At 44.1% G+C, this 17,048-nt stretch overlaps 1 protein-coding gene across 1 annotated transcript in view; it reads left to right on the top strand.

Moving 5' to 3' along the window:
• Window positions 1-17,048, top strand: part of LOC137379416 (plakophilin-2-like) — a 62,937-nt gene that overhangs the window by 7,081 nt on the left and 38,808 nt on the right. Inside the window, exons 3-6 of the mRNA XM_068050198.1 lie at window positions 2,095-2,945; window positions 10,370-10,508; window positions 11,993-12,200; window positions 14,628-14,799. Coding sequence (XP_067906299.1) covers window positions 2,095-2,945; window positions 10,370-10,508; window positions 11,993-12,200; window positions 14,628-14,799 — 1,370 coding nt within the window. The remainder of the gene's footprint in view (window positions 1-2,094; window positions 2,946-10,369; window positions 10,509-11,992; window positions 12,201-14,627; window positions 14,800-17,048) is intronic.

Below are 17,048 nucleotides of genomic sequence, written 5' to 3'. Positions count from 1 at the left end.
GAAAGGAATCGAAGGATATGTTGATGGGGTTCAATGAAGAGGGTTCGGAGGAGGTCTGTGTGGAGCATAAATGCCAGCATTGACTAGATGGGCCAAATGGTCTTGTTCTGTGCTGTATGTTGTATGCAGTTCTCTGTAAGCATTTTGAAATGCTACAATATTTTGATTCAGCAGTTAGTTGTACACAGATTATCTGTGATATCTGAGTTTTACTGGCTGCACCATATTTGCATGGGTCCTGTTGACTGCTTGAATTAATCTGCCCTAGGGAGCATTGAATCACAGAACTGTGCCTTTTAAGAAAGTGTTTAGTGTCTTTTACCGAGTCCTGGTCTTTACTGAATGTAAGTTCTCCATGAGATTGTGAGTAATCTGATATCAGACTGGTTCATGTACTGACAATGGATTACCAAAATCTAAGCATTGTGCGACCTTTCTGTGTGTACCTGAATACTGATTCAACTTGTCTTAACACTGCACAACCCCTGAGGGCAATTACAGGTGAGCCAATATTAATTAGATATCAATCAAAAAAATGTCTACAATTTGCCTTTGGCTGCTACCTGGTTTTCTGACAGTCAGTCCCCTTCAGTTTGTGCCTGTCAATTGTGTGAGTTGGCTTCTGCTGATGGTCTATTCCATTGATCTTTCCTCAGAGAGCTCGGCAGAAGAGTCTGTGCGAATCTTGCTTAGAGCTCCTGCCCTAGACTTTGAGAAGCTGCTGGAATCAAATGTTTCGCCATGTCAGTGTAGGCTCAGTTTCGGGTTGGAAAGGACAGGAAATAACTGCACAGAGGAGAGTTTATAGTTTTTTCACTTTATTTTTCATAAGTTTTATATTCCGTAGAGTTCAGAAGAACGAGGGGTGATCTCATTGAAACATTTAAAATTCTTAAGGGGCTTGACAGGGTAGGTGCTGGGAGGTTTCCCCTGGTTGGAGAGTCTAGAACACATGGTCATAGTCTCAGAATAAGGAATCGGCCATTTAGGACTGAGATGAGGAGAAATTTCTTCACTCAAAGGGTTGTGAATCTTTGGAATTCTCTACCCCATGGTTGGGTATATGCAAGACTGAGATTCATAGATTTTTGAGCACTAAGGGACTGAGAGGAAATGGGGATAGTGCTGGAAGTTGGAGTTGAGGTAGAAGATCAGCCATGATCTTGTTGAATGACGGTGCAGGCTCAAGGGGTCAATGGCCAACTCCAGCTCCTATTTCTTATGAAGCAATGGAAAGGGTTGTAAGCTCCTCTATCCTGGCTGAAACTGGGTGGAAGAGGAGTTAAAAAGAAAGCTATCCTGTTAGTACTGTGTATCCTTTATTACGCCCGTGTTTTCCTGAGCTGTTGAACTGCTCGTCTGACACATTCAGCCACTCCATAAATCGGGCTCCAATCATTTAGAGAGGACCAGAGAAACCACTTTGATGGTAATTGAATGAACCATCCAACCTGGTCCCTTCACTCAATCAAAGCAAGAACTTGCATTTTATAGCACTTTTCACAACCTCAGGACACCCCAAAGTGCTTTTTAGCCAGTGAAGTGCATTCGAAGTGTAGCTACTGTTGTGATGTAGGAGATACCACAGTCAATTTTCACACAGCAAGATCCCACAAACAGGAATGTGATAAATGGCCAGATCCTCGAGTGGTGTTGATTGAGGGATTAACAGTGGCCCTGGGCACCGGAGAGAACGCCCCTCTCTTCAAATTGCAGCAAGTTCAATTGGGGTGAGAGTGGAGTGGATTAGTAACCCACTGAATTTTAACTGCCCCCTTCCCCAGTGAGGCAGGGAGTCAAAATTCCCCATAATAAGTGGAATCGCAAGTTAAGCCATGACTGGAGGACAAAGTGACGCAGATACCAGATTGCTAAAAGCTGACAGCATGAAGCTCTTCCTGACAGGATCAGTACCTGGAATGGACAGTGGAGAGGGGAATAAAGGCCATCTGGAACTGGAAGGTATAAGTTCCTGTGGAACGAATCTCCAGATGTCCTCACTTACCTGCTCGGACCTTTGTGTTTTTTTTTTAGCCCATTTGTTATTTGTGGTTTGCATGTTGCTAAATTGGGTTTCTTTTTTTCTTTCGACAGAACATGAAACCAGTGAGTTATAGAATTAATCAAGAACTAAGAAATGGAGTTGCACGGTTTTCATCAGGGACTGGTCGATTCTTATCCCAGGGTTTGCAGAGCCAAACAATTAAACCAACTCGCAGGATAGAGATTTCCCCGGATAACAGCCCCGTCTTGTCCCGCAGTCGGCCGCGGATGGAATTGAAATTTTTGAGAAGGGGAACAGTGGGAAGAGACCCCGCAATGTCCTACGGTCGACGTGTCACCTACGTTGAGAAGAACCAGGGCAGTCGGTTGACCACCACGAGGCCTGCTTTGCGCAGTAACGTGAGATACGCTCTACCGGAACTCGATGCTACTCTCCGGCCAACTCTTGTCAATAGGGCTTCTTCTCAGACTTCCCAGAAGCACGTAGTTACTGTGAGCAGAGAGCCCCAATCCCCCACCAGCATTCTTGCAGAGAGTATTCCGACCAACCGTGCCGTAAACCTTCGTCCTGGCCTCAGTCAAAGCATGTCCAGGATTTATGAGAGGAACCAAACCGAGGCCCTGGATCAGCAGCCAGAGGGATTTGCTTCAAGTTACGATGGCGTTTCTCACAAGAGGCAGGCCCAAATAGTGAACAGATACAACTGGAACCAAACATCTTACCAAACTAATTATTCTACTGTCAACAATGCAGCAGTTACTCAGGGGTTAATGCCGGTGGAAAGTCCGACAGTGGAGGTTCAGGCCGAGGCTCAGGTCCAGGCCCAGGCCCAAGTCCAGGCTCAGGCTCAGGTCCAGGCCCAGGCCCAAACCAGCTATCAGACGTCAGCCTTCCAAGAAAATTATGAAATGCAAGGAGCGCATTCAAACCCCACTGAAAGGTAATTAGTATCTTGATTGGTATCAGCGGTGAAGGAGTAAACTGACAAGTAAGGCCAGTTTAAGCACTTGACAAGACTCTCTGTAATCCTCCCTGCTAAATCTGCAGCATCAGCTATTTGGTGCACCAATTTCCGAGGGAAGACTTCTGACTCAATTGTCCCATGTTTCTGAATGCTGTAACTAGTATTCCTGAGTCTAAGTGAGAGATATGATACTGGAGAAGCAGGGATTGTTCTCCCCGGAGCAGAGCAGGTTAAGGGGAAATTTAATAGATGTATTCAAAATTAGGAGGGATTTTGATAAAATAAGGAGAAATTGTTTCCACTGGCAGAAGATACTTAATATTAGCCAGGACACTGAGGAGACTCCTTTGTTTAGTATCGGGCCTCATGCAGAACTTTCCCACACAAAGATATGCACAGATGAGGGAGGCCATTCAGCTCATTTTCCCACATACTATCCCCCATTACAACATCCAGGTGCCTTTTGAAAGGCTCCATTGGGGTGATTTGAACCATCGGACAGCCAACCAGTGGTCAGCATGTGGCAGCCGCCAAAATCTCTCTGGCGGGAGAACCATTTCACTTTGAGGGTCGGGCCTGGTTAACATGTCTGCTGGCAAGCCACGTGTCGCAAACAGGCACTTCTGAATGGCGTGTGGACGCCAGGCTGGCACAGTAACAGGAGTAAAGTGATAACATGGGGAACTTGAGATTTGCAAGCTCTCAACACCTGTTTCACTCAAAATACAGGGTTTGCCAACTACACCTCACAATGGGCTGTGATCAAAAGTGCAGCTATTCATGAAACCAAATAAAGGTACAAATCTGGAGTCAGAGTCGAACCCTGAATGCATGGATAAATCAGGGTGGATCAACAACAATTTGCATTTACATAGCGCCTTTAACTTCGTAAAACATCCCAAGGTGCTTCACAGGAGCATTGTAAAACAAAATTTGACACCGAGCCACATAAGGAGATATTAGGTCAGATGACCAAAAGCTTGGTCAAAGAGGTAGGTTTTAAGGAGCATCTTAAAGGGTGAGAGTGACAGAAAGGGTTAGGAAGGAATGCCAGAGTTTAGGACCAAGAAGGCCAAAAACGCAGCCGCCAATGTTGGAGCGAAGGGCTGCACAAGAGGCCAGAGTCAAAATGGGAATGAATATCAGGAGTTTGGGAATGGAAATTTTATGCACTCCCATTTTCCATTTAGATATACTGAATATTCTCACTTCCACTCTAGGATGTCCTTCTGTGGGAGAACTAAATCAAGGGGGAATTTTTGCCTTCACCACCTGTGTGGTAACCCAGTGGAATGGATTGCCTCTGTTTGCAGACCCTGCTGAAATCTCCACAACAGGCTAGCAATCCTATCAGCACAGGTAGTGAAGGTAGAAATTGGTCCTCCATATATTCATCCCCTTTTAGGTTTTGCTGTTTAGTTGTGTCAACTGTGGCTCAGTGAGTAGTGTGCTTGTTTTGAGTTAGAAGATTGTGGGTTCAAGTTTGACTTTAGAGATTTGAGCACGTAATTCAGACTGACACTCCCAGTGCAGTACTGAGTGAGTGCTGTATGTCAGAGACCACTTAAGGAGTGCTCCACTGTCAGAGGGGCAGTGCTGAGGGAGCGCTGCAGAGTAAGAGGGTCAATACCCTGGGAGTGCTGCACAGTCAGAGGTGCTGCCACTAAACTGAGGCTCTACCTGCCCTCTCTGCTAAAAGATCCCACAGCTACTATTTGAAGAAGAACAGGGGAGTTCTCCTCAGTGTGCTGGCTGATATTAATACTGGGTCATTATCACATTGCTGTTTGTGGGAGCTTGCTGTGCACAAATATGGGCTACTCCATTTCCTGCATTACAACAAGCATTTTAGGACATCCTGAAGTTGTGGAAAGTGATTTGCAAACGCTTGCACTTTGCATTGGAAATGTTGTTTTGCAAATGTAGGGAAAACTGCACCCTAATACATTATATATGATTGCAAATACTGCAGAAAACATCAGGACTGTTGTATTTCCTCTCTGCCCAGTGAAGTGGAAGGGGCGACAGATCTCAAGTGATCAAGTCTTGAATTTGCCTCCACTTTCTTTGGAAGACCAAATCAGCGGGAGGGAATTCTAATCTCTAGTTTAGTTCAAATCTTTTTTTAGCAGCAGTACCAGCAAATTTAATGCTCCTGGAGTTTCTCCAGCCCAGATCTTGAATCGGTGTTATTTTAAAATAATTGTCAAATCTAAGCCCAAGAAAATAAAAACATGCACTGGGGGTATCACTTTGGAGTGGGACTTGAACTCAGCCTTCTGCCTCAGAGGCAAGAGTACTACTCACTCAAGAGCACTACCCTACCAAGCCACAGTAGACATTTGTAGCATTAGTACCTGTGGGCATGATACGGGTGGACCTGAATTCAAAATGGTTCAGACTGGGTAAAACAGTTTTTCGGGGAATTAGGACTTCGATCAAAGATGAGCATTTGGTTAATTTGATTGTACTGTGCCATGAGTGACAAGGAGGTGTGATCAGTGCCAGTTCTACACAAGTACTTAACACACTCATACTGAAGTGCTCCATGAGATTTATTAATGGAAGTATTGGCTCACTTAAAATCCCGCACTTCACAATAGGGATCGTATGTGGTGTGGGGCAAAACTCACTCAGCGAAAAGCAAGAGATAAATTTAATACTACATCAACTTTCAAGGTAAAACTATGTAAAAGGAGGTTCATGGATCAAGCACTGAAGTGCTGAGGGGAATTTTCCCTTTTCTGTTTTGAAGCTTTTATGTTCCTGATGGGTTTATTTGCAGCTGTTTCCCACGCATTGGGACAGGAGGAGGCCATTCAGCCCCTCCAGACTGTTCCACCATTCAATGAAATCATGGCTGATCTGTGACCGAACTCCATTCACCTGCCTTGGCTCCATATTCTTATCTAACAGAAATCTATTGATCTTGGATTTAACATGATTAATTGAGTTATAATTTACTGCGTTTTGTGAGAGTTCCACACATCCACCACCCTTTGTGTGAAGAAGTGTTTCTTAACTTCTCTCCTGAATGACCTGGCTCTGATTTTAAGGTTATATCCCCTTGCCCTAGGCTCCCCCCACCAGCAGAAAAAGTTTCTATCTACCCTATCCATGCCTTGCAAAATCCTAAAAATCTCAATCAAATCACCCCTTAATGTTCCATATTCCAGGGAATACAAGCCTAGTTTATGTAATCTCTTCTCATAATCTAATCCTTGGAACCCTGCTAACATTCTAGCGAATCTGATCTGCACTCCTTCCAAGGACAACATATCCTTTCTAAGATGCGGTGCCCAGAACTGTACTCAGTCCTCCAATGTGGTCTAACCAGGGCTTTGTATGGAGCACAATTACTGATTTTATTTCATCTTAAGAAGCCTGTTACGACCAGATGAGATAAGGGTCTAAGGGTTCCCTCTCAGCCTTTACCTGGTTTAACTGTAACAGGATTTAATTTTTTTAAATACCGTGTTTTAGCTCCCCTTTAGTGAATCCTTGTTCACCACTTTCCAATTGTAAGGCAAAGAAATCAATTCAGACAGGTTTTCTTAGATTTTAAACAAGAAAGGTGGAAGTTTATTAATCTTAAACTCTAATCTGGTTACCGACTACGAATATGCAACACAACCACGCTAGCATGCATACGCGATAAAAACGCTTGCAGATAGAGATAGAAAAAGTAGAAGGAATAAAAGAGGAAGCATTTGAGGCAATATCTGGTAGTTATAGACCTTCAAATTCGATGTGGAGTCTTTAGTTGCCAGTCAGTCCTACTGTTTGTTGGGGCCCAGTTCACACTTCATTTGTTTCCGTATCAGAGTCACAGAGAGATACAGCACTGAAACAGGCCCTTCAGCCCATTGAGTCTGTGCTGACCATCAACCACCCATTTATACTAATCCTACATTAACCCCATACTCCCTACCACATCCCCACCTTCCCTCAATTCTCCTACCACCTACCTACACTAGGGGCAATTTACAATGGCCAATTTACCTATCAACCTGCAAGTCTTTGGCTGTAGGAGGAAACCAGAGCACCCGGCGGAAACCCACATGGTCACAGGGAGAACTTGCAAACTCCACACAGGCAGTACCCAGGTCACTAGAGCTGTGAGGCTGCGGTGCTAGCCACTGTGCCACCTAAAGTCTTTGCTCTCTTGAGGTTCGCATGCCTTCTGTGGATCTGGTGGCTTGGGGAGAAAGCCAGAGAGAGAGAGAGGCTTCCTTGTTCCAGGTTCCAGTTCCAGACAGCCTTCTGCCTTTCTCTGTGGCATAATTTAAAAAAAACATGGGTTGCCCAGCAGGTTAGTCATGTGACTAGCTGGTTTGACCACTTCTGTTTGAGGATTCTGCCATCTTAACAGTCATCCTGGAATTTGAGCTTCCTCACCTTCAATGTCTGGTGATCACAGTCCATTTTGAGTTAAGTGGACCAGGGAATAGTCCTTTGTCTCTCCAAGCACTGGCTGTTAGTATTCAAATGTTTTTCCAGCCAAGTGATTTTTTTTAACAAGTCCTTCACTCCAGCAACAGTTTAAAATCAATGTTCATATAACAAAATTAATATGCCTCATTCTTGGCAGGTGGGGGTCTGCATGACAAGGCAATTTGGGGGTGCTCTTTAAACAGGATCTCTTCTCCCCCTCGCTTTCCCTCAATGTGCGGACTGGGTGACGATTCCCTATTTTAGAATGGGTTAATGTCCATGTAAAGGAACAGCACAACGACAGATTGAGCAAGAGGTAAATGGGAGCAGCGCCGGTCAGGAACTGTACCCCAGTTGATGTCAGAGTGAAGTTACATTTGGGCTGACTTTCCTGTCAATCACTTGGGTGCAAAACATCTCCTGGCGGAGCAAAGATAGCAAGTCGGGGTGAGGATTGTGAACCCTTAACAAAACCCAACCACTTCTCTCTTTATTTAAGGGTGAGGATGCTGGCATCACGTTTATGTTACTGGAGTTGTAACCAGAAGCATGGACTAATTAGATCATGAGCTCAGATCTCCGTGGCAGTTTTAAAAATCTAGAAATAAGCTTTCATCAGTAAAAGTACATGTGAAGCTGTTGGATTGTTGTAAAAACCCAACTCATTCACCAGTGTCCTTTTGAGGAAAGGAAACCTGCCATTCCTACCTAGTCTGGGACTACATGTGACTCCAGACCCCAACAACATGGTTGATTCTTAACTGCCTTTGAAGTGGGCCTAGCAAGCACCTCAGTTATATCAAACCTTTTATCAGGTCTGACCCTTTGCCCTTGATGTTCAATAACATTACCATTGCTGAATCCCCCATAATCAAACATCCTGGGGGTCATCATTGACCAGAAACTGAATGGGACCAGCCATATAAATACTGTGGCTCCAAGAGCAAGTCAGAGGCTGGGAATTCTGCAGTGAGTAACTCACCTCCTAACTCCCCAAAGTCTGTCCACCATCTGCAAGGCACAAGTCAGGAGTGTGATGGAATACTCTCCACTTGCCTGGATGGGTGCAGCTGCAACAACACTCAAGAAGCTCGACACAATCCAGGACAAAGCAGCCCGCTTGATTGGCACCCCATCCACCAACTTAAACATTCACTCCTTCCACTACTGCTGCACAGTGGCAGGAGTGTGTACCATCTACAAGATGCAATGTAGCAACCACCAAGGCTCCTTCGACAGCACCTACCAAAACCTACGATCTCTGCTACCTAGAAGGACAAGGGTACCAAACATATGAGAATGCCGCCACCTACAAGTTCCGCTCCAAGTCACACACCATCCTGACTTGGAAATGTTCCTAACAGCACTGTGGGAGTACCTACACCACATGGACTGCAGCGGTTCAAGAAGGCAGCTCACCACCACCTTCTCAAGGGCAATTAGGGATGGGCAATAAATGTTGGCCTAGCCAGCGACGCCCACATCTCAAAAATGATTTAAAAACAGATAGAAACACTGTTTCCTGTGGTTGAGGGATCAGGAACGAGGGACCATAGGATAAAGATTTAGAACAAAGGGCAGAAGAAATGTCTTCGCACAGAGAGTTGTGCGGCTGTAGGATTCACTGCCAGGGCCATTGTTTGACGCAGAAACTCTGTCAACATTTGAGATTAGATTGGACAGGTGGGTGAAAGGAAAAAACGATTACTGGACATGAGAACAGGGTGGTTAAGTTTGATTAAAACTATTTGCTAATTGTAGAGTAAACACTGGCACAGTCTGTTTGAGCCTTGTGATTATTTGAGCCTTGAGGCCTTACTCCTCCCAACCTCTCTATCCTCCTCCAGCCCTATGACCCACGGGACAAGGTGACCGAGTGATTATGGTGCTAGACTGCCTAAGCATGTTGCACGCACATGTTTGAACACCATCGCTGTTGATGATTTTTAGAAGGATAGGTTAATGGGATGAGATGAATAGGGGTGGGAAGAAGTTCACGTGGAACATTAACACAAGCACCAACCAGTTGGGCCTAATGGCCTGTTTCAGTGCTGTAACATGGAAAAGTGGCATTAAGGTAGATGATTAGCCACGATCTAATTGAATGGCGGAGCTGGCTTGATGGGCTGAATGGCCTACTCCTGCTCCTATATTCCTGTGTTCCTAAATACTGCGCAGCCCTTTCAGCACTCCTGCAATGCTGTTTTTTTTGAGAATCCCTGATCTCCATCACTCCACCATTGTTGGCCATGCCTTTAGCTGCCTAGGCCTGAAGCTCTGGAGTTAGCTCCCTAAACCTCTCCACCCATCTTCCTATAAGACATCCCTTAAAACATTTTGGTCGCCTGTCCTAATGTTACCTTCTTTGGCTCGGTGCCAGTTTCTGTCTAATAATGTTCCTGGGATGATTTTACGACATTCAAGGTGCTATTTAATGCAAATTTTTGCTGTTGTGAGTGTGTTGTAACTTCTGGGTATCTCAATGTAATTCCTGTGTGGAGAGGTGATCCCAAAGAGTACAGTCTGGGACATTGTTATCCTATGAAGTCCTGACCTCTCTCTGGTAGGCCTCCACATGTTGGAGGGGGGGCGGGGTCTGATCACAGAATCAGCCTTAATATTAAAAGAAATAAAAACAATAAATGCTGGAACCACTCAGCAGGTCTGGCAGCATCTGTGGAAAGAGAAGCAGAGTTAACGTTTCGGGTCAGTGACCATTCTTCTGAACTGACAAATATTAGAAAAGTCACAGGTTATAAACAAGTGAGGTGGGGGTGGGGCAAGAGATAACAAAGGAGGTCTAGATTGGACCAGGCCACATAGCTGACCAAAAGGTCACGGAGCAAAGGCAAACAATATGTTAATGGTGTGTTGAAAGACAAAGCATTGGTACAGATTAGGTGTTAATGCACTGAATATTGATGTAAATGTAAATATCCAATGTAAATGACTCTGTTTTTTATCAGTGTGAGTGGAGATGATGATAGTGAGTGGACAATGGAAACAGCAGTCTCTGCTCTGACACACGATAACATTGATTACGTGCTCTTTGGGGCAAATTTCATCCAACACGAATGCTACCAAAGACCTGATGCAAAGCAGGAGGTAACTCGGATTTCACCTTTTCATGTAAACGGGAGAGTTTTATGGCATTCGAAAAGACTGAACTAATGAAAAGTAGTCTTGCTTTTACAAAGAGTTTACATTCTCTGTCTAGTCTGTTTGTTTGTTTTTAAATGTTTGATTACCCACAGAATAATTTTTAATATTCACCCTTACAGAGATTGATAGATTTTTGGTTACTATGGGAATCGAGGGATATGGTGATAGTGAGGGAAGGTGGAGTTGATCAGCCGGGATCTTGTTGAATGGGACAGCAGGCTGGAAGGGCTGAATGGCCGACTCCAGCTCTTATTTCTTATGTTCTTACCTGGTCTGACCTACAGGTGACCCCAGTCACACACTGTGCCATTGACTCTTCATGTGTGTCCTAGCACGTCACAGTGTTGTAAATACAATTGCTGCAAGAGAATGCCCACCATCACCTCCTCATGGGTGACGAGGGTTGGGCAATAAATGCCAGCCTTAAAACATAAGAACATCTGAAATAGGAGCAGGAGTAGACCGTTCGGCCCTTCGAGCCTGCTCCGCCATTCAATTAGATCATGGCTGATCTTGGACTTCAACTCCACTTTCCCGCCCACTCCCCATACGCTTCACCAATGATGCCCATATCTCAAGAACAAATTAAAACATTAATTAATATCTGGTGGTCTCTCTGAAAGCAAAGCTGCAAATTTAACAAGGCCACAATGGGATTGGGAAGGCTTGCTAGAGGGGGGTTATGTTTTATCGTTCAATCTCCTGGAAGAACCACCTCACAGCAAATGCCCCTCTATCCATTGAAATTCTATACATGTAACTTGATTTTAGGCCACTTCAGATACAAAATCTCACCTTTTCTCCTGGGAAATTAGAGAGGTATTCAGGTATCTCGCCTTGTCTTTTTCTGAAGATTGAAAACTCTAACTGCAGTTATGATGAGTTTTTTTTTAAATAGCTTCTGGGATTTTTTTAAAAATAGGGATTGAACCCCAACAACGTTTTGCATTTGCATAGTGCCTTTAACGTAGTAAAGTGTCCTAAGATGCTTTGCATGAGTGCAATCAGCCAAAACACTGAGCCAAAGCAGAAATACTGGGGCAAGTAACTGAAAGCTTGGTCAAAGAGGAAGGTTTTAAGGAGGGCTTTAAAGGAGGAGAGAGAGGTAGCGAGACATCCCACCGCATGCTTTCAGCTACCAAGGCCCTGGGCTGTGGAATTCCTTCCCTAAACCTCTCCGCCTCGCCACCTCTATCCTCATTCTAGATGCTCCTTTAAAATCTATCTCTCTGACCAATCTATTAGTCACCTGCTCTAATATCTCTTTACACTGTTCAATGTCTATATTTATCTGATTACATCCTGTGAAGCGTCATGGAATGGTTCTCTACTTTAAAGATGCTATATCAATGCAGGTTGTTGTTGTGAGTTGTCTGTGATGTTATGTGACATGCTGCTAAATATTTAGAAATGCAAATTTTATGCAGCTTTACACTTTGGATGGAATTGGGAAACTTATCACACTTCTGGACAGTGAGGATATAGAAGTTCAGAGGGCAGCCTGTGGGGCTATCAGGAACGGTGTGTTTGAAGAGAACGAGAGCAAGTTGGAAGTACAGGAACATAACGGACTCCTGAAGCTAGTGCAGCTACTGGGACAAACCAAAGACATTGAAACAAAGAAGCAAGTCACTGGTGAGTTCATTGGCATACACTTTCTGTTTCATAATTTTGAACATCATTAAACGTTAATGGGGTTTAAACCCGAACATCCGTGCTGGGGGAAGTGGGGGTAGAACAGGTGGTGGCCGATCAGCTCTCAATATGCACAGCACCCAAATCTTCCCTTTCCTTGATGTGGAGTGTTTTTTTACTTTGAATTCATTCATGGGATGTGGGCGTCACTGGCCAGGCCAGCATTTATTGCCCATCCCTAATTGCCCTTGAGAAGGTGGTGGTGAGCTGCCTTTTTGAACCACTGCAGTCCATGTGGGGTAGGTGCACCCACAGTGCTGTTAGGAAGGGAGTTCCAGGATTTTGACCCAGCAATGTGGGATCTTGCTGTGTGCAAATTGACTGCCCCATTTCCCACATTACAACAATGACTCCACTTCAAAAGTACTTCATTGCCGGTACCAGCAGTTTTGGACATCCTGAGGTAGTGAAAGGTGCTACAGAAATGTAAATTTTTCTCTTTCTCATCTATCAGGTTACATTTAGCCCATTCTTGATTTTATTTCCATGGAGTATATTCTCTGACTGTCAAATCGCATGTTCTAAATTCTTCTCTGTATTTTTACTGGAGCAATTAACATTTTAAAATAACCACATGAATAATTTATGATGACCGCGTTATTCTTTTATACATAAACAGCGCCAGTGAGAAAGTAGTTTCCATTGTATCCGGGCTGAGTGTGGCTCTTGTGGATTCTCCCATCTGTGGGAAGGGGGTGGGGGGGTGTGGGGGTGGCGAAGCTGAGTGCAGAACAACAACAACTTGTATTTATATAGCACCCTTAACACGGTAAAATGTCCCAAAGTGCTTCACGGGATCGTTATCGGACAAAATTTGACACCAAATCACATGGAGTGAAACTTGGACAGGGGACCAAATGTTTGGTCAAAGAGTTAGATTTTATGCAGCATTGTGAAGGAGAAGGGAGGGGTCGAGGGTGGAGAGATTTTGAGAGGGGAATTCCAGAGCTTAGGACCCACGCAGCTGAAGGCGTGGCCACCAGTGGTGGAGTGGTTAAAATCGGGGATGCTCGAGGCCAAAACTAGAGGAGCACAGATATCTCGGAGGGTTGTAGGGCTGGAGGAGATGACAGAGTTAGGGAGGGGTGAGGCCATGGAGAGATTTGAGCACAAAATGATAATTTTAAAATCGAGGTGTTGCCAGACCAGGAGCCGGTGTAGATCAGCGAGCCGTGTGAGTGAACTGACCTTGGTGTGAGTTAGGAGATGGGCAGAAGAGATTTGGATGAGCTGATGTTTACTGAGCAAGAAAAAACTCAAAAGTTCTGTGGAGACATCTGAGAGAGGGAAATGAAATTCTAACTGGAATTGTTCTCTTGTATCACTGTTACTGTTCTGGCATTAAGAACAGCCTATAGAAATTTACGGCCCATTTTATCTATGCAAGCTCTTTGCTAAAACAGGCCAAAACCAGTTCCTCTTTGCTGTACTCTCCCCTTAGCCCTGTGCTTCAAGCATTAATCGACTTTTCCCTTGGAAGACACAATGGTTTCTGATTCGCCTGTTGCTTTGCGTAGTGTTCAACACTTCAATAGCCCTCAGCAGAAAGAAATTTCTCCAAATCCCCCTCATCCTGTTCTATGTACATAATCATCTGGAGTTTAGACTGGAAGTAAACAATTACATAGAATCTTATAGCACAGGCCATTCGGCCCAATTGGTCCATGCTGGTGTTTATGCTCCATATAAACTCCTCCGCCCACTCCACTTCATCTCACCCTATCAGAATATCCTTCTATTCCTTTCTCCCTCATGGGTTCTCCCTCATCTAGCTACCCATTAAATGCATCTGTATTATTCACTTCAAACACTCCATGTCGTAGCGAATTCCAACATTGTCACCACACTGTAAAGAAGTTTTTCTGAATTCCCTTTTGGATTTATTAGTGACTATCTAATATTTATGACCCTCTAGTTTTGGACTCCCCACAAGTGTAAACAACTTCTCTACATCTACCCTATCGAACCTCTTCACAATTTTAAAGACCTCTATCAGGTCATCCTTCAGTCTTCTCTTTTCTAGAGAAATGGACTTTAGCCTGTTTGATCATTTCTGATAGGTATAACTTCTCTGTTCTGGTATTATCCTTGTAACTCACTTTTGCACCTTCTCCAGTGCCTCTACATCCTTCTTTGCAGTTGAAGATTCGATTATCTGGTGCTTACAGGAGTTGTGACACTACCATGCCTTGCTGGTAAAATAGAATTTCTTTTCCTTTAAAGGGGACATTAAGCATTTTTTGTGAAGTCGGGCAATTCTGGTGAGGATTTTGTCTCAGTGCGAGTAGCAAATGCAGTTCCCTTTATCAGATTGAAAGGCTGTCTTTGTCTGACCAGTGCTTCCCTCATTGTTTCTCCACACTTCAGGTTTACTGTGGAACTTGTCTTCGAATGAACACCTGAAGGCTAGCATTCTCCAAAGTGCCCTGAATCCCTTGACAACATCAATAATCATTCCGTTCTCAGGCTGGCCAGACGGAGACGTCAAGAACTTTGATGTGGACTCTGATATTTTCTACAACACCACTGGCTGCATGAGGTGAGCTGCCGAGACAGAGATTGCAAAACTACGGAAAGCAAGACGGGCTCAGTTGTTATAACCATGTCCGCCTTGGCCCAGTTGTTAACACTCTCGACTCAAAATCATGAGGGGTGAGTTCAAGTCCCATTCCAGCGATTTGAGACACCCCCAGGCCAGTGCGGAGGGAATGCAACCTTGTCGTGGAGGGAGTGCCACCCTGTCGTAGGGGCAGCGCAGCGGGAGCACTGCCCTGTCGGAGGTGTTTCTCCCTGGTGTCCTGGGCAGTGTTTATCCCTCCACCCTCAGATTATCTGGTAATTATTACATTGCTGTTTGTGAGATCTTGCTGTGCACAAATTGCCACATTTCCTACACTACAAAAGTGCCTACACTTCAGAAATGTACTTCCTTGTCTGTACAGTGATTTGGGACATCCTGCGTTTTTGAAATGCACTGTATAATTTTTAAAAATTTCTTTTATATCAGTATAGCGTGATTTATTCCCATTACTGTAACAGAGAAAGCAAAATACTCTCCTAATCTTGGTCAATAATTTAAAAAGGTGACTTCCTCAACATCTTGTTTCCATGATAGTTTTCATCCAGAAACCATCTGATTTCATTTTGCACTCTTCAGTCTGCTTAAAAAAAGTGGTTTGAGATACAAACAGGTAAAGTTGTGATTAAAGCCCAGCCTTTAATGTGGATTGTAGAAGCCAGTTAGCAACTAGTCTCAAAGTCATCATCCAGACAGTTTTTGGCACCAAATATCGGACTGTGAGCTAACCAACCAAAAGACTTTTCGACCAGTCAAGCACTAATACACTGTGTCTCTGTGTTGTCTAATGCTGAAAGGTATATGTGGGCACTTTGCTGAACGATCACAAGATTAATACAGATGAGGGAGGCCATTCAACTCATCTTTTTATATAGCGCCTTTCACAGTCATCAGATGTCCCAAAGTCAATGAAGTACTTTTCAAGTGTAATCACTGCTGTAATGTAGGAAATGTGGCAGCAAATTTGCACGCAGCAAACTCCCACAAACAGCAATGTGATAATGACCAGACAATCTGTTTTTGTGATGTTGATTGAGGGATAAATATTGGCCAGGACACCAGGGAGAACTCCCCTGCTCTTCCTCGCAATAGTGCAATGGAATCTCTTACATCCACTTAACAGGGCCTCATGTTTAGCGTCTCATCCAAAGGACAACACCTTCAACAATGTAGCACTCCTTCAGTCCTACACTGGGAATATCAGACTAGCTTTTTGTGCTCAAGTCTTTGGAGTGGGACTTGAATCCACAACCTTCTAACTTAGATGGAGGAATCTTAGCAACTGAGCCACACGTCTTAGTATTTGAGCTGCCTGTCTTAGCACAGCCATCAGAATAAATAAATAAATAACCCAGTAACTAGAGAACACAGATTTCAGGTATTTGACAAAAGAGCCAGAGGGGGAGAGGAGGACAATTTTTTTTACAGCGAGTTGGAATGTGCTGCCTGAAAGAGCGTTGGAAGCAGATTCAATCATAACTTTCAAAAGGGAGTTGAATAAATACTTGAAGGACAAAGACTTGTAGGACTATCGAGAAAGACCAGGGGGAGTGGGACTAATTGGGTAGCTCTACCAAAGAGCCAGAACAGGTACGATAGGCTGAATGGCCTCCTGTGTTGTATTTCTGTATGGAGGTAGGTTTTCAAATTGCTGCCTGGGGATGCAACTAGCACTGAAGATTAACTGTCTAATCCTTTCATTTCAATGGAATTCATACAGCAGTCCATTGAGAATCCCTCCGGTGGTGAGATGCTGTCTACGTAAATACAAGCTTCTGTCTAACCATGCAGGCAGGTTTCTTTCATATGCAAATCTTAGGGTTCCGGTTGTGATCTTTACTTCCCCATAGTGGTCGGTTTATTAAAGTATTTAGGCATCAGGGAAGAGCTGTCAACTGCCCATGTATTTACACACATTCACTTTTTTATTTACATACTATCCCATCTCCCCCCAAGTGTCTGACCTCATAGATTCAATCTGTCACGAGGCTTCACCACTCTCCCTGATCTTGTTGTCTTCAGATGTGGAAGATTGGTAGTCTTTCTCTGATCTCTTGCGTCTTGACTTGGATGGCCTTCATTGAGGTTTGTAGCATTCGGTGCTTTCTGAATTTCCGACTCAATATCTGATTCGTCTAAACATATGACCGATTGATGTCTTTGATGTAAAGGAATAAGATTCCTTCTATTTCTTTGTATAGTACTTTGTG

This window comes from Heterodontus francisci, chromosome 18 (genome assembly GCF_036365525.1).
Source record: "Heterodontus francisci isolate sHetFra1 chromosome 18, sHetFra1.hap1, whole genome shotgun sequence".
Taxonomy (NCBI): domain Eukaryota; kingdom Metazoa; phylum Chordata; class Chondrichthyes; order Heterodontiformes; family Heterodontidae; genus Heterodontus; species Heterodontus francisci.
This window is presented reverse-complemented; position numbering and strand designations above follow the sequence as displayed.